The 27,315-nt window shown below is 38.2% G+C and overlaps 1 protein-coding gene across 1 annotated transcript in view; it reads left to right on the forward strand.

The window, feature by feature from the left end:
* The window catches only part of LOC125240308 (zinc finger protein swm), a 55,795-nt gene that overhangs the window by 15,262 nt on the left and 13,218 nt on the right, over positions 1 to 27,315 (forward strand). The window contains exons 8-18 of the mRNA XM_048148182.1: positions 2,061 to 2,195; positions 3,456 to 3,550; positions 4,913 to 5,026; positions 12,911 to 13,022; positions 14,203 to 14,300; positions 14,578 to 14,705; positions 15,797 to 15,928; positions 16,552 to 16,701; positions 18,164 to 18,326; positions 20,006 to 20,124; positions 21,022 to 21,066. Coding sequence (XP_048004139.1) covers positions 2,061 to 2,195; positions 3,456 to 3,550; positions 4,913 to 5,026; positions 12,911 to 13,022; positions 14,203 to 14,300; positions 14,578 to 14,705; positions 15,797 to 15,928; positions 16,552 to 16,701; positions 18,164 to 18,326; positions 20,006 to 20,124; positions 21,022 to 21,066 — 1,291 coding nt within the window. The remainder of the gene's footprint in view (positions 1 to 2,060; positions 2,196 to 3,455; positions 3,551 to 4,912; positions 5,027 to 12,910; positions 13,023 to 14,202; positions 14,301 to 14,577; positions 14,706 to 15,796; positions 15,929 to 16,551; positions 16,702 to 18,163; positions 18,327 to 20,005; positions 20,125 to 21,021; positions 21,067 to 27,315) is intronic.

The raw sequence follows: 27,315 nt of genomic DNA on the forward strand, positions 1-27,315 counted from the left end.
AGACACACACACAGACAGACAGAGACACAGGCAGACATACAGACAGACACGTCAAACTTATAACACGCCGTCGTTTTTGCGTCGGGGGTTAAAAACAGCTTGTCATTGATGTCATCAGTCATAAATTCATGGTTTTTAGGGGCAGTTACATTTTAAACCCTGACGCAAAAACGACGGAGCGTTATAAGTTTGACGTGTCTGTCTGTCTGTCTGTTTGTTTGTGTGTGTGTGTGTGTGTCTGTTTTTGTTTGAAAACTGAATTAGTCGGGAGTGTTCTTAGTAGAGATGGGCCGAATATGGACTTTGCCGAATACGAACATTCGGCCGAATATTCGGTTACGCCATATTTAGAAAGCATATGTTAAGATTAAAACCGGCCAAGAGCGTGTCGGGCCACGCTCAGTGTAGGGTTCCGTAGTTTTCCGTAGTTTTCTCAAAAATGACTAAACCTATCAAGTTGAAAATAATTTTCCTAGAAAGTCTTTATAGAGTTCTACTATTGTGATTTTTTTCATATTTTTTAAATACATGGTTCAAAAGTTAGAGGGGACACAGTTTTTTTTCCTTTAGGAGTGATCATTTCCGAAAATATCAATATTATCAAAAAACGATTTTAGTAAACCCGTATTCATTTTATTTTCTCAAACATGGTATGAAATATTGATGTTATGTGCCTTATAATTGGCAGCGAAGTATGACGTTGCAGGTGCGGCTAGGACGAGTGATAGATAATGGAATTTCATACAAACCTTGCAGGCCAAGGCCGGCAAAGTCCTCTTTTTTAATTTCCAAACACAGATAATTGTGACATAACATCCAGGTATTTAGCCATTTAAAAAAAAACTATAAGGGGCTTTATAGACGTGCCGACTGCAACTGGTACGGGCCCTAGACAATATTTGATTTTAGGTGCGTTTTCATACAAAAAATTTTTTTTTCGTTTTTTTTGAATTTTTTTTTAACTTTTTGTTTTTTTATAAGCGTATACGGGGCTTCAAAGGGGAACGAAAATTCGATTATTTTTGCGCTACGACGCACCGTTTAGGAGATACAGCCATCCAAAGTTACTATTTTCAGTAGACTACCATTTATTATTTCATACCATGTTTGAGAAAAGCACTATACATACCTCGGCGGGAAATGGGGTTGCCCGCCTCAGACCTATCCTCTATATGTCTTCGGCCGGCAACCCCCTTTGTCCCGGCCTCTGTAGTAATGTACTATTAAATACCTATCTAACATAATTTTTATAATTTTTAAATGTTAACTGATATCAGAAGATCTTATCTATATAACTTAGTATATTCTTAATTAGCTCTTGTTGCCTGTATTCTTTCTTCATTCAATACCTAATGTTAATTTCAATTATACTAGTGACATTTCATTAAATCTTTACACCTATTCGTTGCCAAATATACATTTTGTAAATCTAATTAGACGTAATAAAATAGTTGCAATTAATTTTAAATGACTGAGTGATCATAATATCACTGACATCCTGTTTTCACACGTCTACCTAGACTGAATATATTAAGGGACACATTATTGTAATCCAAGATCTTTTGTAACCATATGTTCATTGTGAATAAACGATTTCATTCATTCATTCATTCAACAATATATCACACGTTGGGGTTGAAATGAAAAAAAAAAAATAGTCCCCACTTTACATGTAGGAGTACCCTAACATAACATTTTTATTTTACCACTTCGTCGGCGTGATTGATATACATATTGGTACTAAATTTCAGCTTTTTAGTGCTAACGGTCACTGAGATTATCCGCGGACGGACGGACGGACAGACAGACATGGCGAAACTATAAGGGTTCCTAGTTGACTACGGAACCCTAAAAACTATTAAATGATTGATAATGGTTACATATGTTACTGGAACTACATATTATGTTCTTATGATTTAGTGGATAACTAAAACTTAATTTAAAAAACTCTGAACACTTCTTTCTTATTATTACGAACAGGTCAGGTTTGTCTATGATTTTAAACGAATAAAAAATATACGGATATAATTAACAATATTCATGTACTATTTCTTCAACAGATCGCGATCGCCAGTGCCCGTGCGAGAAAGAGAGCACGCGCATGAGCGGGACAGGCTGCGTGTTCGCGAGTTAGAGCGAGACAGAATGTCACGCGACCGAGAACACAGGGCCTCCAGATCCAGAGACAGAGAGCGGTAAGATACTACCTCATCACAGTATAATAAAGAGTACTACCGTACAGTATGGCCACTCCCTGCTTTCCGCTGATAGTGCCGCTCTCGGCTACCTCACAGTTACCGCCTGTCAGAGCGCAACGAGGTTGCGGTGTGCTGATGACGGGAGGACTTGCGGAACTAACTTGTTCCGTCTATTGTCCTTTGAGTCGTCGGCAACTCGAACCCTCCTTAGAACTTGTACACTCCTTTTTGCTGTGTATTTAACACAGCAATAGGGAATGTACAAGTTTCTAATGGGGTGGCAACGCGCATGTGACACTGTTTCAGTTGCAGGCGTCCATAGGTTACGCTTTCCATCAGGCGGGCCGTATGCTTGTTTGCCACCGACGTAGTATAAAAAGAACATTGAAAAATTTGCTGAATTTGCCGAATACCGTTTTTTTTTTTTAATTATAAATGGGCGTACTCTTGGCCACAGACTAGCCAATGGCAAAGACGTCGGCCCATCTCTAATCACAAAGTTTTTATGATGCGGTTTCGGGTGCCATCTTAGTGGTATCGTGTCGTGAATAATTTCTCCTTCTTTTGCTCATTAACGTTGTTTAAAGTGTAATATCGATAGCTTATTATGCAGTAAACTAATGTTATAGTGAGAAGCTGATGAAGAATTGATCTCGAAACGCGTTTAGCCCCCTTTTTTGTCATCGACGGCCGATAGTCCACGTGCCCTTGTAAAATCTAGCTATCAATTTACAAGTGCCAACTACCGAACAACGTCGTACTTACCGTACCAAAATCGAATACAATAAGCTTATACCACCTTGACACTGGCAAAATAGACTTATATTGACCGGGATATAGACCGTGATTACCTTTTTGATTTTTGTCGAGCTCCCGATATTTCGACGCAGTTGCATGCATCATGATCACGGAAAACTGACGAAGGCGGGTGGATGTTAAAGTTGTATAGACAGCGCGCGATCTACCCTCCTTCGCGCGCGTCGGCTGCGTTCACTTTCAGCGTTACCACTGGTCGCGTTCACACTCGATGGTCTGTCCAAACACACTACACTCACAGTGTCACTACGTTTGTTCAATTCTGACTTCACCGGTTTTTTACACAAACAAATCACTGGATTCCATACATTAGATTAGAGATGAAAATAACCGTGAATCATTCAAAACTCTTACTGGCAAAATAGTCCCACCAATGGGACTGAGGCCATTTAATTTTAAAAATCTAATCTCAAGTTTTTATGATTGTATGTTTGTCGACAGATCGCGTGACCGGTCGCGCGACCGCTCACACTCGATGTCTCCGGCGCGGGCGCGCGAGCCCGACCACTACAAGCGCCGCTGTCGAGACTTTGACGGTAAGCTTATTTATCTATTTGACGACCGGTCTGGCGCAGTCGGTAGTAACCCTGCCTGCTGCGCCGCGGTCCCGGGTTCGAATCCCGGTAAGGGCATTTATTTGTGTGATGAGCACAGATATTTGTTCCTGAGTCATGGATGTTTTCTATGTATATAAGTATTTACATATTATATATATCGTTTTCTGAGTATCCACAACACAAGCCTTATTGAGCTTACCGTGAGTCTCATTCAATCTGTGTAAGAATGTCCTTTAATATTTATTTATATTTATTTATCTATGCCGTTCTCTAGCAAAAGATATCATATCGTCGCTTAGGGTCGAGAATCTGGCAACCCTTTTTATACCCAATAACGACGGGGTGTTATAAGTTTGACGTGTCTGTCTGTCTGTGTGTGTGTCTGTCTGTGGCATCGTAGCTCCCGAACGGATAGACCGATTTATTTATTTTTTGTTTGAAAGCTAAGTTAGTCGGGAGTGTTCTTAGCCATGTTTCATGAAAATCGGTCTACTATGTCGCGGTCGGGGGTTTTTTCAAAATTTTAATTTTCTGGTTATTTAGGTTTCTGATAATTTTTTACACACATAATATCAGAAACCTTCTGATACTTGGGTGAAACAATTTTTTGTCGGTTATTGCCATGGTTACGGTCCCCTGAGTCACGCTGGTTTTATGCGAAATTATGCAAGCATGCGTGTAATCCATGTTTGTGGGTGGCAAATTAAGGAAAGGGCTTGTTAACACCAAAAAAATGCTTGTTTGCATAGTTTAAGTAGTATATTTTTGCATAAAACCAGCGTGACTCAGGAGACCGTAACCATGGCAATAACAGACAAGAAAAAGTTGATTCACCCACTTTCAAAATTCGTAAGAAATGCCCAGTATGATGATAACTATTTTGTTCTCTAAAAAGTAATTTTTAAAAATACGAACAAAATTGCTCGTTATAAGCAGCAATTTACTGGGTAACGTCACAGTATATGTGTGGCACTATTGCGAAAATTAGTATTTTTCATGCCTATGTAGATATTATACTGTAGTAACTGTTACTATAATTTGTAATTACAGTGATTAGTAAGTAACTGATCTAATGCTAATCATTCCAACCATCTTATATAAATACTTATCTATCTGTCTGTGGTATCGTAGCTCCCGAACTGATGAACCAATTTTTTCTTTTTGTTTGAAAGCTGAATCAGTCGGGAGTGTTCTTAGCCATGTTTCATGGAAATCGATCCACTAAGTCGGGGTTTTTTTTTTAAATTGTGTTTTAATTATGTGCTTACTAATAAGCTGATTAAAAGTGATTCGCAACTTTAGATTTTGTAATTTTGCTTCATGGATATATTTTTGTTATAGAAAAAGGATACTGTATGCGAGGTGACCTCTGCCAGTGGGACCACGGCGCTGACCCGGTAGTTCTAGAAGATGCTGCGTTGACCTCCGTGCTGACCATGCCCCCTGTAGTCCCAGGTAACACATGTTTATACCTACCACAAGGGATACTGTATACGAGGACCACTGCCAGTGGGACCAGGGCGCTGACCCGGTAGTTCTAGAAGACGCTGCGTTGACCTCCGTGCTCACCATGCCCCATGTAGTCCCAGGTAACACATGTTTATACCTACCACAAGGGATACTGTATACGAGGACCTCTGCCAGTGGGACCACTGCCACACCTCGGACACTGGCGATCAAATATATGATGAAAGAGGCGCGTTCCTAGCACACAGTCTTAGCTCTTGTAGGTGAACGCGTATCATGCTTGTATAAGTGAAATATGGTCGTCTGTTCGCGTTTTTGACAGGCGGTAACTGTGAGGTAACCGAGAGGGGGTGGGCGGCGCTTTCAGCGGGGAGCGGGAGTGGCCATACTGTACGATAGTACTCTTTATCATACTGTTCCACGGCGCTGACCCGGTAGTTCTAGAAGATGCTGCGTTGACCTCTGTGCTCACCATACCCCCTGTAGTCCCAGGTATTAATTTGGTCGAATTCCGCGTTGATAGGTTTGGAGAAACCCTTAACCCTGCCCGTTGCGCTTAACTTGGCTCGTCTTGGCGAGGGCACTACCGTGCCCCCAGATAAAACGGTTGAGTGAATGAAAATAACTTGGCAGATGACTGATACAAGTTTCAGTAATACAATCAAAGTTATTTTTAACCCCCGACGCAAAAACGACGGGTTGTAAGTTTGACGTGTCCGTCTGTCTGTCTGTCTGTCTGTGCTCTCTTTCTCGCACGGGTACTGGCGATCGCGATCTGTTGAAGAAGTAGTACATGAATATTGTTAGTCGTATCTGTATATTTTTTAACCCCCGACGCAAAAACGACGGGCTGTTATAAGTTTGACGTGTCTTTCTGTCTGTCTGCCTGTTTGTCTGTCTGTCGCTGTGTGTGTCTGTCTGTGGCATCGTAGCTCCCGAACGGATGAACCGATTTAGTTTTTTTGTCTGATAGTGTGCTGATAGCTGAGTTAGTCGGGAGTGTTCTTAGCCATGTTTCATGAAAATCGGTCTACTATGTCGCGGTCGGGGGTTTTTTCAAAATTTTATTTTTGTGGTTAGGTTATTATTTCATTAGTGTCGGCTTTTGTGAATTGATCTGAACGAAATATGTATTTTTTTTTAATATGATGGTATTTGTTATTGTTTTTCCCAAATAATTGAATTTCAATTTTTTATTTATAACTGCAAGTGCCGTTTGTGACCAGTTAACATAATGAATTTTTTATAAAGTTTCCACAATTAAGATGATTGAATGTCATGAAATAAAACTATGGAAACGGATTAAATCGCGTATAATTGAATTTATAATTCATCCCGACGTTTCGTTTTTAGGGTTCCGTAGTCAACTAGGAACCCTTATAGTTTCGCCATGTCTGTCTGTCCGTCCGTCCGTCCGTCCGTCCGTCCGTCCGCGGATAATCTCAGTAACCGTTAGCACTAGAAAGCTGAAATTTGGTACCAATATGTATATCAATCACGCCAACAAAGTGCAGAAATAAAAAGTGGAAAAAAATGTTTTATTAGGGTACCCCCCCTACATGTAAAGTGAAGGCTGATATTTTTTTTCATTCCAACCCCAACGTGTGATATATTGTTCGATAAGTATTAAAAAATAAATAAGGGTTTCCTAAAATCGTTTTTTGATAATATTAATATTTTCGGAAATAATCGCTCCTAAAGGAAAAAAAAGTGCGTCCCCCCCTCTAACTTTTGAACCATATGTTTAAAAAATATGAAAAAAATCACAAAAGTAGAACTTTATAAACACTTTCTAGGAAAATTGTTTTGAACTTGATAGGTTCAGTAGTTTTTGAGGTAAATACGGAAAACTACGGAACCCTACACTGAGCGTGGCACGACACGCTCTTTGCCGGTTTTTTTTTTGTCAATTTTGTGTAGATTAATTGTTTTTTTTAACATAGTAATGGCAATTTTTTTGAGTATTGTATAACAACTATCTTTCTTATAATAATAATAATAATAATAATAAATTCTTTATTCGCTTAAAATATGGTACAATGAGATGGTAGGTATATACATTTATCGAGCTATACATATTTTGCTGATTCAGCATGCAAATACACTTAACCTAAACTTAACTAAATACTTAAAGTAATACTATTACATGCAAAACAGGTCGTCAATAGAGTAGAACATTTTAATTTTTAGCCAACGATAGAGTTGTGTCTTAAATGAATTAAGGGTAAGATCTTTTATTGTATCTGGGAGAGCATTAAATATTTGTATGCACATGTTATAACTGCTTTTCATAAAAAGGGCACTATTAGGAACAAAATCAATTACAAGCCTATTAGGATTTCTTGTGTTTCTATGGAATACTTGATTAGCCTTGACAAACAAATGTGGATATTTTTTTACAAACACAGCAGCTTCAAAAATATACATACAAGGCAGTGTCAAAATTTCGTGCTTTGCGAATAGTGGCCTACAAGATTCTCGTTGGGGTACTCCACACATTGCCCTTACACACTTTTTTTGCGCTATAAAAGCCCTAATTGTGTCAGTAGAGTTACCCCATACAAGGAGTCCATATCTTAGCTGAGACGCTACGTATCCATGATAAGCCATCACTACTGTATTCCAACTAGATATATTGCGAAGTCGTTTTAGTACATATGCAAATCTTACGAGCTTATCACACACTATGTCTATATGATTTTTCCAACTACAGTGCATATCTAAGGTGATGCCTAAGAATTTTACAACATCGACTTCCTTAATTTGTGAGTTATTGTATCGGACATCTAATGACTTTCCTTTGTTTCTTATACTACGGAATTGGACATATTGAGTTTTGTCAATATTGACAGATAAATTATTGTATTCTAGCCATTCAATTATAGATTTTACTGTATTATTAATGTCATTATTATATTGCATTTCATTATTACATGTCACTAGAATCGATATATCGTCAGCAAAGAGTGTGCATTGATGTGTTGTTATATCCGGTAGGTCATTAATATACATCAGAAAAAGAAGTGGCCCTAGTACACTGCCTTGTGGCACTCCTTGGCTAATTTTCATGTACGAAGATCTATGACTAACTGTTGTTGAGTGTTCAGGTCTTCTTATCTCAACACACTGCTGTCGGTTTTTTAGATATGAAATGAGCCATTGCAGTGTTGGCCCTCTTATCCCAAGATTCTCAAGTTTAGCAATAAGCAGATCATGTGACACAAAATCAAATGCCATTGACATGTCGAAGAACACTACAACAGCTGGTTTCTTATTGTCAATATTTCTAATAATTCCATTAACGAGATTAAATGTGGCAAGTGTAGTACTTTTATTTTTTTGGAATCCGTTTTGTTCACTTTTTAGGATTTTATATTTTTCTAAAAATGACATGATTCTTTTATGCATAGCCTTTTCAAATATCTTAGATATGACAGGTATAAGCGTTATCGGCCTGTAACTACACATTGATGACCTGTTTCCTTTTTTAAATATCGGTGTGACTACTGACAATTTTAAAGCCTTCGGAAAGCTTCCCGACTCGAAAGATAGATTAATAAGGTGAGTTATTACTGGTACTAATTCGTCAATGCATAGTTTTAGAATCTTAGTTGATAATCCATCATATCCTGTAGAATTAGTGTTTTTTAGTGACCGTATTATGTTACTTATTTCGTTGGGGCTTACAGGAGTGAGAAAGATAGTGTTATTGACATATTTCGAATTTGTATTTCTTATAATTGTGTTTGTATTATTCGTACGTTGGATTAGATAGCTATTAAATGCCTGTGCTATTAGACTGGGGTTTTCTATCATAGTACCATCATTGTTAATTTCATTAATATAGTGATCATTCGTAAGGGGCTGATTCGGATTATCTTTGATAATTTCCCAGCATGCTCTACTTTTACTAGCAGAGTTTTGTACCAGTTTATAATTATGTAGCCTTTGAGAAGTATTTATGCATTTAAGTAGCATTTTTGAATAAGTTTTGTATGCGAATCTACTTTCTGATGTTTTCTCTTTATAGTGTTTAAAACGTAGGGTGCGTTTAATTTTACAGCTTCGTTTCAGTCCCTTTGTAATCCATTTATGTTTTTTACAATTACTCGAAACTCTACACCTTATGTACGGAAAACATAGTTCATAAAATAAGCAAATTAAATCATGAAATGACTTGAAAGCCTCATTCATATCCGTCGCAAGAAATGTTTCGGAAAAAGTTAAAGCTTTCAGGCATTCCCGGTATTTACGTACATTACATGGGCTATAGTCTCTGCGCATTACGTATGTTATATCTGACCGTAGGGGTTTGTTCGTAACCGGGATATAGAGCACCTGAGCTGTCTCGTGATCTGAAAGACCCAACGGGAGAAGTTGACTCTGTGCTCCCTCAGCATTGCTAATAATGTGGTCTATACATGAGTTTAATCGAGTAGGTTTGTAATTGTGAATTGTCAGGTTATGATATTTTACAAGATCGTTAAGATAATTCGAAATTTTACTATTTATAAGTGTATTGATGTTAAAATCACCAGCTAACACTATCTTTTTCTCCTTTTTATTATTAATTTGACTTAATATTTGATCTAGTTCGTTTAAGAATACGTTAGCATCAGAATTTGGTGTGCGATATAGAGCAACTATTACCATTTTGTACTGTGTAATTTCAACTGCACAGCACTCAAAAACCTTTGGACGAGCATATTTATTTATAGATGTCAGTTCCCTATATTCTAATCCTAGTTTAGTCATAATGCATACCCCCCCTCTATTTTTATCCCTTGAAAAAGAAGAAGCTAGTTTATACCCCTTAATTTTAATGTTCGATTCCGAGCCTTTCTTAACAAAAGTTTCTGAAAAACAAATTACATCAGGATCTCTTCCCTCCTCTTGCAATTCAGCCATGGTTATATCTAATAGCTCACGTTTTTGTAACACGCTCGCAATGTTTTGATGTAATATTATAAAATTTGAGTGTTGGTTTAGATCATTACCATCGCTGTTTGCAGAACAGTTTAAGCGTATTTCATTTCGATTGGACTCGAAAAAACGTAGCAGTGTCTTGTTTATTTGTAACGGGGAAATAGTATTCTATTCTATTCTTTGATAATTTCGTATTCTGAAAAGAGAGCGTATTCGACGCTTTTAGAGTGTCGCCCTCGAGCTTAGATTTCATGCGTGCAAACAAGTATGGGATAGTACCCTTTTGTAGTAAATCGCGTTTTTTTTTCAAGTCGGGGCCATCATTATGCTTTATACGTTTTTTCAATTCACTGAAGTTCAGATATGTGTTATTATAATCAGCACAGTCTATAGTATAATTTATTGCTTTACACATAGATTGCATATTTCTCCGATAACAGTTAATAAAATGACAATTTTCATATTGATTACATAAATCTTGGAGTTGAGAATTAACGTAACTAATGTCCATATAATAGTTTTTCTTTACACTTAGTAATATGACTGTATTTTGTGTAAAATTATTAAGTAGAGTTCGCAGGTTTGACAATGTATTTCTTGAGTCACGGTCATTTTCGCCTATACATAATACCAGTTTGTCCTGTACTTTTAACTTCGTAGAAAGGCAGTTTTTCATCAGTTCCTCGCTACAAGCGTGTGGTTTAGTCAAAGCAGTTGTCTCGTAGTTAATGTAGTTGTTGTACTCTCTAGAGCGTGCCAATGCCGCTGCAAGTCCAATGCATTGTTGGGTACCGTAAATGAAAATTGTAGGACCGTTATATCGCTTTTCAGTACTTTTGACTGATTGCATGTTTTTACAGGTTTTGATTGGTTTTGAGTCAGATAATTTAGATGTAAGCGACATAGTTTTTATTTGATTTGGACTATGAATTTTTGGAGATAGAGTTTTCATTCGGTTACCAAGACGTGTTATCTCTATTTCAATGTTTTTAACCAACGTCTCTAGATTGATGATACTTTTCTGTATGTTAAGTATATTCTCAGTAGCATCAGTCGACTGTCCTGAGTATGGAAGATTGAGAATTGTTGGCGAAGGCGGGGTCGATAAGCCAGGTCGCAGAGAGCGTCGCTTATTTTTCCTAGCGCTGTGTAGGGTTTCTACAGATGTGGAGTGACATAGTGATTGCAGTACCTTTAGTTCCATAGTTAGTTGCTGATTTCTTCTCTGAAGCTCATTATTTTCAATTATTTTGTCATCCAATTCATTTTGCGTACTTATAAGTGTAACTTCAAGCTCGGTTATTCTTTCTTGTAGCTCTTGTTGTGGTAAAAGTAGATTTTGACTTAGCGCCAGTCCGTCCAAACTCTTAGATAATTTATCAGAAATTGATATAGAGTTATCTGACAGCTCGTTATCAGTGAGTAAATGTGAGTCTAAGATCTGTGAACTATTTCGGGCACTATGTGGTGAGCATGGTTTACTTTCATTTTCTTGATTTTTTTCAATAAAAATATCCTCTGAGAGTGTAGGCGTCAGAGCCATAGGATTTTCTGTATTTTGTGTTAACTCGTTATTTGTCGTAATATAATTCTGACTCCGTGGGGCAGCCTTTTAAAGTATTGCATGGTGTCGACAACTGACTTTTCTCTGTAGGCGACGATGACCTAGAAATAGGTTTTTCTTTATAAGAACTTTCATAACTGTCACGCATCGGACTCAAATTTAACGTCGAGGAGCTCTTGTTTGAAGTACTTGGCGGGGTTGACAACGGTACTTCAGATACGATATTTTTTTTTGAATTAATTTTGTTTGTCTTTCTATAAGTAATATTTGTAGTTTTTCCATCCTTTTTTTGTATACACATTTTACATGTCCAGTTTTTTTTCGATTCGGCGCTCATTAGTTCATAAAGTTTATCAGAGAGTCCAGCGCAGTCAAATTCATAATAGTGTTTGCATTTAGAGCAAAGCGCAGTATTCCGTGGAACTACATACGATTTGCATTTAAAACAACATACAAGTGCTGCCGCCTTGCGGCCGCTACCTGTAGCTTTCTGCTCTAGTTTGTTCGACATTTTATCAAGCTGGTTTGTAGATCAGAATAAGCTTTAAGCTACCTAGTTGAAACTATCGCCGGTAGATGTCGCTGTGTAGTAGTTCGGCAGTTTTCGTATAGATGGCGCTGTAGTTGATGTATGATGCACGGCCAATATCAATTATGATGGCAACAATTTGGCATGTGTCAAGAGTAACAGCTGTTAAATGCCTTGCGGTAATTGGTCAGCTGATCTTTGTTTACCTTTTCCGAAGGCCAATAAGCGTTGTGGTCAATATTTCGTATAATAACGTCGGATAATTTTGTAATATTGTGAATTTGCTGTTTATTCCTCCTTATTTTCTCAAATGTCTATGTACAATAACGATTCACGATACTCACTCCGTCACAATAACACAAACTTGTAAACAAAACAGTTCTATATGAAGATGTATAGAGTCACTTTATTTTGCGCGTTGTATCACACTTATTCCGTGTTGTAATCAAAAGATAACACTGTCCGTGAATACCAGTCACTCAAAGTTCAATAGTATAGCAGAAGAAGTTTAAATACACTTTTCTTGCACATTTTCCGATTTTATAGATGCCGCGTTCTAAGTTTACCGTGCCTGGGGTTGCCAGTTATTTTAATTAATAGTGTGTGAACCTGCCTTAAAAATTTATATTAGTTGTGGTCATGGTTCGTTAATATTTCTTGCATGTGGGTAGCTTTTGCACATTGTAATTTTTTTTCCTCAGTCACCCGTTGATCACAAATGCTGTAAAGTGTTCGAAACGTCGGGATGAATAGTAAATTCATTATACGCGATTTAATCTGTTTCTATAGTTTTATTTCATGAGTAACTATGTCACCGAAGACAATATTATGATTGAATTTGTTTGGTGTACAGAATACAACCCGCTGACGCCTGACATCTGGTGCGGCGCGGGGCCGGGCGTGGCGCCCTACCCGCCCTACCCGCCGCCCGCGCTGCCGTCGCGCGAGCTCATCCCCATCCCCAGGTCTGTACAGAATACCCACCCTACCAGGTACACCCACAGGGTGCACAGAATACAACCCGCTGACGCCTGACATCTGGTGCGGCGCGGGGCCGGGCGTGGCGCCCTACCCGCCCTACCCGCCGCCCGCGCTGCCGTCGCGCGAGCTCATCCCCATCCCCAGGTCTGTACGGAATACACGCCCTACCAGGCCCCACAGGGTGCACAGAATACATGCCCTATCCTGTGACCGAGCGTTGAGACCGAATACTCATATCCAGGTACATAAACACCACATGAGAGTGCACAGAATACACACCCAATCTCGTGGTCAATCTGCCACTATAAGATCTTATACCCAGGTATCGTAATACACAATAATCGCCCTACCTGAGTACCTACCCTACTGCTATATTATTTCGAAATAGCGTAAGAGCCAACCACCCTAATTTACCCTTTCCCTGTGAGACATTACATTCATTTAAAAAATCTGATCTTAAGGTTTATTTTATACCAAACATTTTACGTTGATAATTAACAAAACAATATATTTTTTACCACACCAACTGATAAAGACTTACTTTGCTATTCGAAAACAGATAGCAAAATTGCATTTTATCCACAAGAGTGCAAAATAATTTCATGCAAATTTGAACTTGATATCTTGAACTGGGTGGTAGATTTACCTAGAAATGATGATTTTGAATTATAAATATTGAACAAATTGATAGATTTGATTTAGTTTGATGTTTTATTGTCAGTATTTTGTTCGTGTTGGTGTGGTGAAAAATGTCGTGTTTCACTCGGCGGCAAAGTTTATTTAACCTTCGTGCCTTGAAATCCTCGCAACTAATAATGTGCCGATGGAAAGTTTCCAAAATTCTGAAATTTTCACATCGGAAAACTTAGGAAACTTTCCACACTTTGTATGGACAATTGTATGGATGGAAACTTTCCATATCATAAATTTAAATTCCCTTTATTTTTCAAGAAATTTAAGATTTTTTTGAAAAGTTTCCGCAACTTGCACATCCCTACTCGCAACGCTCAAGATTCCACTTTTCGAACCACTCGCTACGCTCGCGGTTCAATATTGGAATCTTTCGCTTGCTCGGGTATCAATATTGGCACGTGCGGTTAAACAACAATTTTGCCCCGTTGTAAAACAACTATATTTTATGTCTAAATGAGTGTGATATTGCAGATTACACTCGGCACCGCCCGGGCCTCCGCCCTCGGGCCCCATGCGGCCGCCGGCGCCCAACAAGAAGAACTTCGACTACAACCGCCTCGGCGGGAGAAGTAAGTATTATTCTACCCTTTTTAACCTCCGACGCAAAAACGACGATAAGTTTGATGTGTCTGACCGTCTGTCTGTCGGTCTGTGTGTGTGTCTGTCCGTGGCATCGTAGCTCCCGAACGGATGAACCGATTTCGATTTAGTTTTTTTTTTGTTTGAAAGCTGAGTTAGTCGGGAGTGTTCTTAGCCATGTTTCGTAAAAATCGGTCCACTATGTCGTGGTCGGGGGTTTTTTTTTTAAATTTTAATTTTGTTAATAAATGATTGTTCTCTGTACAGTGCCACCTCGGGTACCGAACTCCGGTGCCAACTGCTCGCTGGAAGTGAAGAAGGTCCCTCGGGGGCTGAACGACATCACGCATCTGAACAACCACTTCGGCAAGTTCGGCAAAATCGTCAACATACAGGTTAGTATCCTAATACCATAGCCTCCTAAAGCCCAGCCATACAATTGAATAATCCAGAATTTGCCACTGAAATATGAACCTTTAGTCCAGGGAATGGAGTTGATTTTAGTTTTGTTTGAAAATTTAACGAAAAAACAAAACAAATGCGACTCTGTTCCAATTGAATATGATTTAAATTTCTTCGAACTGAATAAGTACTGTAGGTAAGACCTTGGGCCTTAGGAGGATAGAGAAGTGACATCTAGCGACAATCAAGCGTCAATCGCTCGTCAAATAGCGTGAATTATTAGTACCATACCACAGTATAATAAAGAGTACTATCGTACAGTATAGCCACTCCCACTCCCCGCTGAGTACCCGCCCACCCCCTCTCGGTTACCTCACAGTTGCCTCCTGTCAAAAACGCGAACAGTCGACATGTCATATTTCACTCATACAAGCATAGTACGCGTTCACCTACACGAGCTTAGACTGTGTGCTAAGAACGCGCCTCTTTCATATATTCGCCAGTGTCCGAGGTGTGACCATACCATCAGATGTCGTGAGTATTGTATGTAGGCAGAGTGGCAACTGTAGCGTAAAAGTGACTAATCATTTTTATATTAAAGGAAAAAAATGGAAAAATTTACGCTTCCGGCGGGACTTGAACCCGCACCATTTTTGCAATCCGTGCAATGCTCTTACCAATTGAGCTACGGAAGCCACGCCGGACTTCGCAAATCTTTCCATGCCTTTCCTTTTTGTACACACGTCTTGGGGTGACGTCTAAAGTGACTAATGACAATCAAGTGCGGGTAGTTCGAAAAACCCGTACAGCTAGAAGATGTTGATACAACTCCCAGCCAGTCTACCCGTGACCACGGACGTAATGTCATTTCCGAAACGTCGGGTTAATTATAATTGTAAGTTTTACGCAATTAAGTCCCGTTTTAATTTAATAATATGAGTGAAGATCGTGTTAGTTTAAATCAATATATTTTATGTAATGTATTGATTAGTTGTTTACTTACAAAAGATAACGTATTGGTAAATCGTAAATTGCTTAAGCATATCTCTAAATGGTTATAATTAATACGATTTTTCTTACACAGGTTTGCTTCGAGGGTGACCCAGAGGGCGCTCTCATCACATTCTCGAACCACACAGAGGCTAACGTCGCGTACAAGAGCACAGAGGCTGTCCTCAACAACAGATTCATCAAGGTGTTTTGGCACAACCCAGAGGTATGTTTCATTTTGCAGAAAAGAGCTTTTTTTTTTAGAATACCTCTATAATTTGACTTGTGTTAATTAGAATTAGCTTTTTTCCGAATTAGTGATACGAAATGCTTACAATCACAGTTGCATGCATCTTCTGGCCTAGCGGCAAAGAGGATCGAGTATTATAGAGAGTTACTGTCGAAGTAAAATGTGTAATCACAGTGTATAGACTGCCATCACTTAAAACTTTTGAACCTCAGTTTTGACAATTTGGCCCATATTCTTAGCTTGATATGTTTTAAAATGTCAAATATTAATATTAGCGCCATCTTGCTGAGCGTACCCCAAAGGTGTAATGCCATCTAGGCCACCGTACCTTTATCTGTCTATACGGAGTTATATATGTCTTTGCCTGTTACCCTTCGGTTTGGAAGGTCAGATGGCAGTTGCTTTCGTAAAACTAGTGCTCATCTCAAATTTTGATATTTAGTTGTCAAAACGGATCCCAGGTTCCAATGAGCCGTGGCGAATGACGGGATAACGCTCGAAGGATGATGAGTTGCATGCGTCTTCCCAAATAAAATACTTATATATTGTCCAAGCGAGTTCAGTATAAATAACAGTATAACAAATGGTGATTTTTACAGAATAAGCAAGAGAACTCAGCGCCGGCCGGCCAGCAACAGAAGCCTGCCAACAAACAACAACCGGCGTCACACAACAAAGTGCTCATCAACAAGGAAAACATGAAGGCCACCGCTGATAATAAGCAGGCTGCCGCCGCTGCCGCTGAAAAGGTAATCTCCGACCTAAGGCACCCATAGCTTACTAGCAGCTATGAGCTATCGGCTATAAAAACGAACAAAAGATAATCACTCCCGCGTGAAAAGAGACACGGCCACAGTATAATAAAGTGTACTATCGTACAGTATGGCCACTCCCGCTCCCCGCTGAAAGTGCCGCCCACCCCCTCTCGGTTACCTCACAGTTACCGCCTGTCAAAAACGCGAACGGTTGACCTGTCATATGTCACTCATACAAGCATAGTACGCGTTCAGCTACACGAGCTTAGACTGTGTGCTAGGAACGCGTCTCATGTATTTGATCGCCAGTGTCCGAGGTGTGACACGGCGATGTTTATAGTTACTCGCACAGCGGTGAGCTATCAATACCGCCGTGTTTCATATTTGCACGGGAGTGCCTATCTTTTGTTTGTTTTTATAGCCGATAGCTCATAGCTTACTAGCTCGCGGTGGGACCAGTGCCTAATCATAGAGGAATAACTAAGGGAAGAGCTGTAACTCCATACATCAGTTAATGCGGGTTATTTGTAGTGACATCTAGCGACAATCACGCGTCAAATAGCGTAAATATCAGTACTGCTAATTGTCAATAGATGTCGCGACGAACGAAGAGTCTAATGCTCACCAATTTTTAACCCCCGACGCAAAAACGACGGGGTGTTATAAGTTTGACGTGTCTTTCTGTCTGTTTGTCTGTCTGTGGCATCGTAGCTTCCGAACGGATGAACAGATTTAGACATAGACATAGAATGGCTTTATTTAATATCACAATGTTACAATGTTAAAATTAAAATAATTAGGTCAAACATGGATATTAAAAAGGGCCGCGACTCAGCATAATGTTGCAGTAATTTTTACTGCAACGCTGGTTTTCAGTCATTTAGATTTTTCTTGTTTGAAATCGGAATTAGTCGGGAGTTTTCTTAGCCATGTCACATCTCGGTCACTGGCGATCAAATATATGAAAGAGGCGCGTTCCTAGCACATATTCTAAGCTCGTGTAGGTGAACGCGTACCATGCTTGTGTGAGTGAGATATGACAGGTTGACTGTTCGCGTTTTTGACATGCGGTAACTCTGAGGTAACCGAGAGGGGGTGGGCGGCACTTTCAGCGGGGAGCGGTAGTGGCCATACTGTACGATAGTACTCTTTATTATACTGTGGCCATGTTTCATGAAAATCGGTCCACTATCTATGTCGGGTTTTTTTAAAATTTCAATTTTGTGGTTAGGTTAATAACTTAATAACTAAAACTATGGAAACGGATTAAATCCCGTATAATGAATTTACAATTCATCCCGACATTCGAAACTGTAAAGTGTTCGAAACGTCGGGATTAATTGTAACCTCATTATACGCGATTTAATCCGTTTCCATAGTTTTATTTCATGAGTAACTATCGCGGTAACCGAAGGTAACTTAATAACTAACTTAACTATAATAACTTTATTCACAGGCGAAAGAAGCTATAGCCATAGCCAACGGAGGCGAAAAGAAGAAGGAGGCACTCAAACCAATAGAAAAGAGCAAACAAGTGATGGAAATGCACAAACGCGCGCAGGCGTTGTTGGAGACGCAGCTACAGCAGCAGGTGTTGCTGATTCAGCGGTTAGAGGGAGGTCAGTGCCATCTACTTTACACGGGGGGCGTCCATTAATCATGTTGGCTTAAATCTCAACAAATTATATACCTAGGGACCGATTTTTGAACCTCGAACGAATGAATTCGAAGTTCGAAAATCTGTGGAAAACGACGTAAGCAATTCCCGTTTAGTTTGTACATTTGGATCACGTCTCCGATTTTGATAAAAATTGGTAGGCTGATAGAGTCCATAATGCTGAGCAAGATCCACTAGGTTTCCCAAAATGTCCTATGTAGTTTGTATGAAACCTTCCTTTTTTGTTACCAGATTTCTATACATTTTCGGTAACAAAAAAGGAAAGTTTCATACAATCAACCTAGGACATTTTGGGAAACCTAGTGGATCTTGCTCAGCATCATGGACTCTATCAGCCTACCAATTTTTATCCAAATCGGAGACGTGATCCAAATGTACAAACTTAACGGGAATTGCTGACGTAATGCTATTTTCGAAAAAGGACGGCTAGTAATATTAAATCTAGTGGTAAAGACGACTCGTTTTTGATCCTATTAGTAGATTTGATTTAAATCGCTAGTAGTGGAGATATTATTGAACGAAATTCACGAAATCGAATAGTCGACATTCAAAAAGCGGCCCCCTAAACCTTCTTCAAGAATCACTCTATTGAAAATCCGTTTAGTAGTTTTTGAGTTTGTTACGAACACACACAGACACACACACACACACCCACACACACACACACACACACACACAGACAGACACGACGGAGGACTTTGTTTTTTAATCCCCGACGCAAAAACGACGAGGTGTTGTAAGTTTGACTTCTGTCTGTCTGTGTGTGTCTGTCTGTCCGTGGCATCGTAGCTCCCGAACGGATGAACCGATTTTTTTTTGTTTGAAGGCTGAGGTAGTCGAGAGTGTTCTTAGCAATGTTTCATGAAAATCGGTCCACTATTTCAGGCCTTTCAGGGGTTTTTTCAAAATTTTAATTTTGTGGTTAGGTTATAAGGTGCAGAGATGACGTACTATGGCATATATTATCCATTCCATTTTCGTCCTCATCATCAGTTACCGCGTGGCTCAGCGGTACCACAGTTAGTTTAATGTATGTAAGCCATCTCTGGTAACCTGGGTTCGAATCCCACTCCTACCACAAGCTTGTTTATGGTTTTATGTTTTCTAAAAAGGTTTTTCACCATAAAAACAACAAAAAAAACTGAAAAAAAAAACAGAAGATAACAAAAAAATTGCAAAAATAGTTTTCTATAAAATTCGCACGCTCCTTAGATCCGTCCCGCCTTCAATGCGCGACGCTTGAGTCATAAGCGTGCTATATAAGAGCACCTCCAGACTGCGACTGACATGTTGTGGGGTCTCTATAGACGTGCACTGGTCGCGGATTGGGGAACATTTTATTTTTCAACGTATATGTTTGACGTGTCTGTCTGTCTGTTTGTGGCATCGTAGCTCCCGAACGGATGAACCGATTTAGATTTAGGTTTAGCTGACTTAGTCGTGAGTGTTCTTACCCATGTTTTATGAAAATCGGTCTACTATGTCGCTGTCTGGGGTTTTTCAAAATTTTAATTTTGTGGTTAGGTTATTTGCATAATTATATTCGCTTCGTTCAGGTAAACACTGTCGCCGTAAATATGTAGTTTTGCGCCCTTGTGACCTTGCTATTCTTGTCCTCAGGCAACGTGACGGGCCCTCAGAGAGCAGCGTTGATGGAAGCCATCAACTCAGCCCAAGAAGGCATAGAGAAGCTACGGAAAGAGCTGGTGGCGTACAACAGGACACTCAGACAGATGCAGGTATGTCCGAGTTTGTAGCTTTGCTTTCATATTTGTTATCCAAAGTATTTCTATTATAATTAATCTAAGGGTGAATCAACTTTTTCTTGTCTTTTATTGCCATGGTTACGGTCCCCTGAGTCACGCTGGTTTTATGCAAAAAATATGCTACTTAAACTATGCAAACGTGCATTTTTCTGGTGTTAACAAGCCCTTTCCTTAATTTGCCACCTACATACATGGACTACAAGCATGCATATGCTTGCATAATATCAGTAGCATAATTTTTCATAAAACCAGCGTGACTCTGGGGACCGTAACCATGGCAATAACAGACAAGAAAAAGTTGATTCACCCGTAAACAAAATTAAACTTAAATGGAAATTTAGTTTATGAAATAAATGATATTTAATTTTTCCTGTGAGTGATATATTTTTTTTATTCTCATAAAATAATATGTGTCGCTTAACTTCAAACTTGGTTACCCAATCCATTCTGCTATAATTGATTATATTTCAGATCAATATTATATTTTTTACACACATATTTTCTTTCATAGATCAAAGTAAATTTTGTGAAAAATTTCAATTTGTAAAAAATGCAAATTTAAGTGAAATATTGAGTAAATCGTGAATGTATCTCTTTACATAATTAAAACAAAATCCTCATCTTTAATATTTAAAAAAAAAACTGCAGTTTATCTCATAACCTAAACCGATATTTCTCAAATGTATATCTGACAATTAACTGTTGCCACAAAAGAAAATTAATTACGTACCCAACTCTTTTGTGTTAAATGGAATCTTATAATGATACAAAATAGTTGCAAATTGACTATCCTAATGCTTTAACTAGTGAAATATATTTTGGTTATACACCGTGTTGTTGAAAATGCTGAAATGTTGGCGTGTGTGACAGGATGAGACGGTCGCGCGCTCCCTCTCGCGACTGCAACTGGCGCAGGTATCGGCCGGACATGTACGCATGTGCGATGTACACACACACACACACACACCGCATTATGGGTGAATCAACTTTTTCTTGCTTTTTGCAAGAATTGCCCATACTTATTATTAGCTCTACTTTTGTGAGTTTTAACCTGGCCATCGTGAATAAAGATCCTTATTTTTATTTTACATTAAGGGAGTAATAAAAAAAAAACATTTACAATTAAATCTATATGTGACCCAGTGGAAGAGACACTTTTTAGGGTTCCGTAGCCAAAATGGCAAAAACGGAACCCTTATAGTTTCGTCATGTCCGTCTGTCCGTCTGTCCGTCTGTCCGTCTGTCACAGCCGATTTACTCGGAAACTATAAGTACTACAGTGATGAAATTTGATGGGAATATGTGTTGTATGAACCGCTACAAAATTATGACACTAAATAGTAAAAAAAAGGAATTGGGGGTGGGGCCCCCATACATGTAACTGAGGGATGAAAATTTTTTTTTCGATGTACATACCCGTGTGGGGTATCAATGGAAAGGTCTTTTAAAATGATATAAAGTTTTCTAAAAAACATTTTTCTTAAAGTGAACGGTTTTTGAGATATCAGCTCTCAAAGTCGTAAAAAGTATGTCCCCCCCCCTCTATTTTTATAACTACGGGGTATAAAATTCTAAAAAAAATAGAGGTGATGCATGCTAATTAACTCTTTCAACGATTTTTGGTTTGATCAAAGTATCTCTTATAGTTTTTGAGATAGGTTGATTTAACTGTAATTTTTATTTGCTGCTACGGAACCCTTTGTGCGCGAGCCCGACTCGCACTTGGCCGGTTTTTTTTTCATACAAAAGTGAGGGACAGCTATGTCCACTGGGTCACTGCTCGAAATAAAGTTATAAAATAGCAAATCCTATAAAAACATGATGTATTGCATAGCTTGTATATCTGTTTTTAATATAATAAAATAAGTATAAACTAATTACACTAAATACAAATTAAATTTTCTGACCACATGTAGTCGAAGTATGCGTAATTTTGCTGGCAAAGAAAAGTTGATTCACCCATGAAGCGTTTTAGACATGTGACCTCATCGCTACACCACTTTTCCACTACGACAATAGAGAACTTGACTGTAGTTAAAATAATAGTACATTGTACAACAAGCGAGGTTAGGGGGACATTAAAGACGCGTGTTATTATTCACGACTGCCGCAAAAATAGTACATTACTACAGAGGCCGGGACAAATGGGGTTGCCGGCCGAAGACATATAGATTAGTTAATTTCCAAACACAGATAATTGTGACATAACATCCAGGTATTTAGCCAATTAAAAAAAACCAAAAAGGGGCTTTATAGACGTGCCGACTGCAACTGGTACGGGCCCTAGACAATATTTGATTTTGGGTGCGTTTTCATACAAAAAAAAATTTTTTCGTTTTTTTTTTTATTTATTTTTTAACTTTTTGTTTTTTTATAAGCGTATACGGGGTATCAAAGGGGAACGAAATTTCGATTATTTTTGCAAATTAAAACAACACAGTCATGTTAATCTATAGATTATCTATGCATCAGGTAATTATATTCGAAAACAACATTTTCTGACTTTTTAAGTATGAAGGCATAAAGTTAAATATGTCAGTGATTGTTTTGACATGCAGTAAGGCTCGAATTCGATGACGTCACTACATCGCGGACAGCGTTTTCGGTGGCTAAAATAAATAAAAAATTACACATATTTTTTACGAAAATACGTAGTCATCATACACTTTTAAGACCCAAAATCTATAAATATTGTTATTTTATGTCAAATACTACAGAAGACAATCATATCTTGTGCCAAATTCGATATGATTCTAGTAGGCTATAGTCCGATAATCCGGTCTCTACTCGATTTTCAAATTAAAAACGTTATTTGGCCTTTTATAATACATTTTTGTTTTATTATTTGATTTGTAGAAGTATCAGTAGATTCAATTCATAAAATACATTGCTGTTGATTTTGTTTTTCGTGTTTTGCTTACTCTTCGTATATACCCTTTTGTTTTGTGTTTTTGTTGCATGGTTGTCTTTGCTATGCTATCTTGTAACAATTTCTTTTTTTAAATTATAAACAACACAAATATCACAGACATACAAGTGCCTAGATGGTTTACGTGTAGGTATATTAATAATCTAACCACAAAATTAAAATTAAAAAAAAACCGTAATAGTGGACCGATTTCCATAAACATGGCTAAGAACACTCCCGGCTAATTCAGCTCTCAAACAAAAAAAACTAAATCTGTTCATCCGTTCGGGAGCTACGATGCCACACACAGACACACACACAAACAGACAGACAATCCCCAATTTTATCTCTTCAAAACACTGACAAAACAAAATCATAAAACTCATTGCAACACGCATGTGTACGCAACGGCCTTTAAAATAAAGATAAATATTAAATACCATTAAATACATTAATCATCATCATCAGTATATTAGTACCACCATGATTCAGTTTTAAATTACACACGTAGACCAGTGTTTTTCAACCTGTAGATAAAAAGCGGCAAATTAAGTGTTCGCTTCTTTCGTTCTAAACAAAGTTTTTAAAAATTATTTAATGAAAAAATAAAACACTATAAAAATAGAAAAAAAATCTAAACTATCTGCAGTTATGCGATACCATGCACATTTTTGAATAATAAAAATTAAATCTTCACCGATAGCATGGCACGTTAAACGATAAAACATCAGGCCGCCCCTATTTAATTGCACTTACAAATAGTGCGACAGGGACGGCCTGATGTTGTTGTATCATTTATCGCACGACCATGCTTGCCTGCCTGGTTAGATATATTTATTATTTTCATTGAATAGGTTGAAAAACACGAATGTAGAATAGGGTGTCCCTTATTTTAATCTTTCGAAAAATTAACAACGCATACCCTCTTAATATGATCATATTACCCCAAAATACCATGATAAAAAATTTCAGTTCATTCCTGTAAGAGGAACCCGTGCCGACTTGCACCTGAAGTTCCCATACAAATTACTATGGAGAAATTTGCTTAAGACACTAAGTTGATATTTTTATTTATTTCGCATTGTGTTTTTGTTCGCATCGAGATGTTTATGTGAAATATTGTTTATACGGCAGTACTATACTCGGAAAATGTCAAAAAAAATATGAAAATTAAAAATTTATTTTTTGGATTTTCATACAATGTATGGGAAATTGCATGAAAGTCGGCACGGGTTCCAGTTATAGGGATGAGCTGAAATTTATTTTGAGGGTGTGTTGGGGTAAAACGAGCCCATTTAGGGGGTATGCGTTACTAATTTCTGTAAATCGTAAAATAAGGGACATATCTACATTGTAGATACTCATGAGATTATGTAAATAATATTTGGTGGCGAAACTAGTGTGGTATTGTATCTAATCTAATTTTTGTATAAAAAGCACACTACGTTTTTCATACTACCCTTCATCAACGGTTAAAGTACAGATGTCGTGCGAAAGGTTTTTTTTGCGCTTTCACGGAAAGTCACGAACGTGTCATGCTACTTTAGTTGGTCTCAGTACAAGAAGTACACTGAGAGAAAAAACCATGCGCATTTTATATGGATATTTGGGCCATGAGCGAACACAAATTAAAGTTATGTACATGATTAGGATTGTTCGTGGCAAACAAGGATATGCCAGAGCTATACCAAAGACCTATATAACTTCGTTTAGACATCTAAGAAAAAAAACGTACCCCAAAACCATACAGAAAAAGGTACGGTGAGCTAGATGGCGATACACCTTTGGGGTACGCTCGGCTAGATTTTGACATTTTAAAACATATCAAGCTCAGAATATGGGCCAAATTGTCAAAACTGAGGTTCAAAAGTTTTAAGCCTGTGTTCAGAGATGGCAGTCTATGCACTGTGATTACACATTTTACTTTGACAGTAACTCTCTATAATACTCGATCCTCTTTGGCTATACTAAAAAAATCGGTTCTTTAGAGAGAAAACAGTTATACCTAGGGAGACTTCTCCTGTGCCCATATTATGACCTGGTTTTTAGGATATGCCAACTTTCACAAAAACATTTGCACTCCGTCTACTAAGCATGACAATATATTCCCTGTTCTAGAAACAAGTTCAGAGGATATATATATCAATTTCATTTAGTATCTATTTAGAAAACGTCAAGAAACTTCACATTTTCAAGCAGATTTTATGGTACTATTTAATTGTACCATAACTAACTGACTGATTTTTGAAGGACAATGTGGCATGCATAACTTGATAATATCTACACTTTACTATAGGTGTCATCTCTGTTCGCTCGTGGGCCGTGGCCCAAATTGCCCATCCTCCTTTGGATTGTGAAATTAACAAGTTCGACTTGTTGCAGGTTTATCCATTTGAAACAAAAGTATTTTAGTAAACGGAATAAATCACAATATTGATGATACAAGTCGAATTTGTTCGAACAACAAGGTCAAACTTGTTAAAAGATACATACATACAATCACGCCTGTATCCCATAAAGGGGTAGGCAGAGCACATGAAACTACTAAAGCTTCAGGGCCACTCTTGGCAAATAAGGGGTTAAAAGAAAACGAAACTGTGGCATTAAAAGATATTTGGTTGTATCAGCCAAACATATGTTTAAAATAATATGTGTCATGTTGCTTTTATAAAACTGCCTTGTTGTTTTAAATATATTGTTGATTCAAACGACAAGTGATTTGTAGAATATACTAGTTACACTTAAGAAAATCTGCCTTGTTGTTTGAACCAAAGAGCAGGCGCTATTTTAACCCAAAAAACTTGTTGAACGAACATGAAAACTGGTTGTTTTTTCTCTCAGTGTACTAACGTTAACCGAGCTAGCACGACGAAATACGAACGTTTCCGAGAAAATACGATTATGCACGACATCTCTGGTCAATTCATCACTGGTCCCCCCAGAAGTGAGTAAGGCACTGGTCCCACCGCGAGCTAGTAAGCTATGAGCTATCGGCTATAAACACGAACAAAAGATAATCACTCCCGTGCAAATAAACGAGACACGGCGATGTTTATAGTTACTCGCCCAGCGGTGAGCTATCAATATCGCAGTGTCTCTTTTATTTACACGGGAGTGATTATCTTTTGTTCGTTTTTATAGCCGATAGCTCATAGCTTACTAGCTCGCGATGGGACCAGTACCTAAGCTATGGGCTATCGATGATAGACACGAACAAAAGATAAACGCTGCCATGTAAATAAAAGAGAAAGCGAACTATTTATAGTTAAAAGCTCGGCGATGAACTATAACTAGCTCGGGCTATCATCGCGTCTCTTTTACTTACACGGGAGCGATGTTTAGTCGGTCTGGCCTAGCGCGTAGTGACCCTGCCTGCTAATCCGCGGTCCTGGGTTCGAATCCCGGTAAGGGCACTTATTTGTGTGATGATCACATATATTTGTTCCTGAGTCATAGATGTTTTCTATGTATATAAGTATTTGTATATCTTATACTTTTAAACGAGCAATTCTTGTATATTTATTTATTTATTTATTTATTTATATATACCGACGATCTCGGAAACCGCTCTAACGATTTCGCTGAAATTTGTTATGTGGGGGTTTTCGGGGGTGAAAAATCGATCTAGCTTAGCCTTAGATCCCGGAAAACGCGAATTTTCGAGTTTTCATGAGTTTTTCTTTCGCGTTAGTAAACGTAAAATATGGTCGTTAATTTCGCCGCGCGCGCATCGATTCCGCTTAGCTCAGTCGTACGAGGTCGGTCTAATGTACGCAGATAGATCGTAGGTGTCAGGGTTTCGAATCCCGGCCAGAAATTAAGTTTTTGTTTTTTGTCTTTTTTTTTGTTTTTGTATTTATAAGAGTTTTTTTTTATCTAAAGACGTGATATATTAAAATAGAACCGAGCGAAGCTCGGTCACCCAGATATTTATATATATCTGAGTAACTACAACACGAGCCTTCTTGGGCTTACCGTGGGACTCAGTCAATCTGTGTAAAAATGTCCTATAATATTTATTTTACTTATTTATTTAGTTCGTTTTTATCGTCGATAGGCCACAGCTTACTCACTTGGCGGGACCAGTGCCTCATTGTAAATCATGTCCATCAACTCATTGTACGGTATTTGGTCATTATTGTTGGTAGTCTTGTATGTGCATTTATTATTAGTTTTGTACAGTCAGCAGCAGAAGTTGCTTAGCGGGCAAGGTGTTCAAAATGAACTTGACACGATCTTATTTTTAAGACAATAAG

The sequence above is a fragment of the Leguminivora glycinivorella genome, chromosome 27, assembly GCF_023078275.1.
Source record: "Leguminivora glycinivorella isolate SPB_JAAS2020 chromosome 27, LegGlyc_1.1, whole genome shotgun sequence".
Lineage (NCBI taxonomy): Eukaryota > Metazoa > Arthropoda > Insecta > Lepidoptera > Tortricidae > Leguminivora > Leguminivora glycinivorella.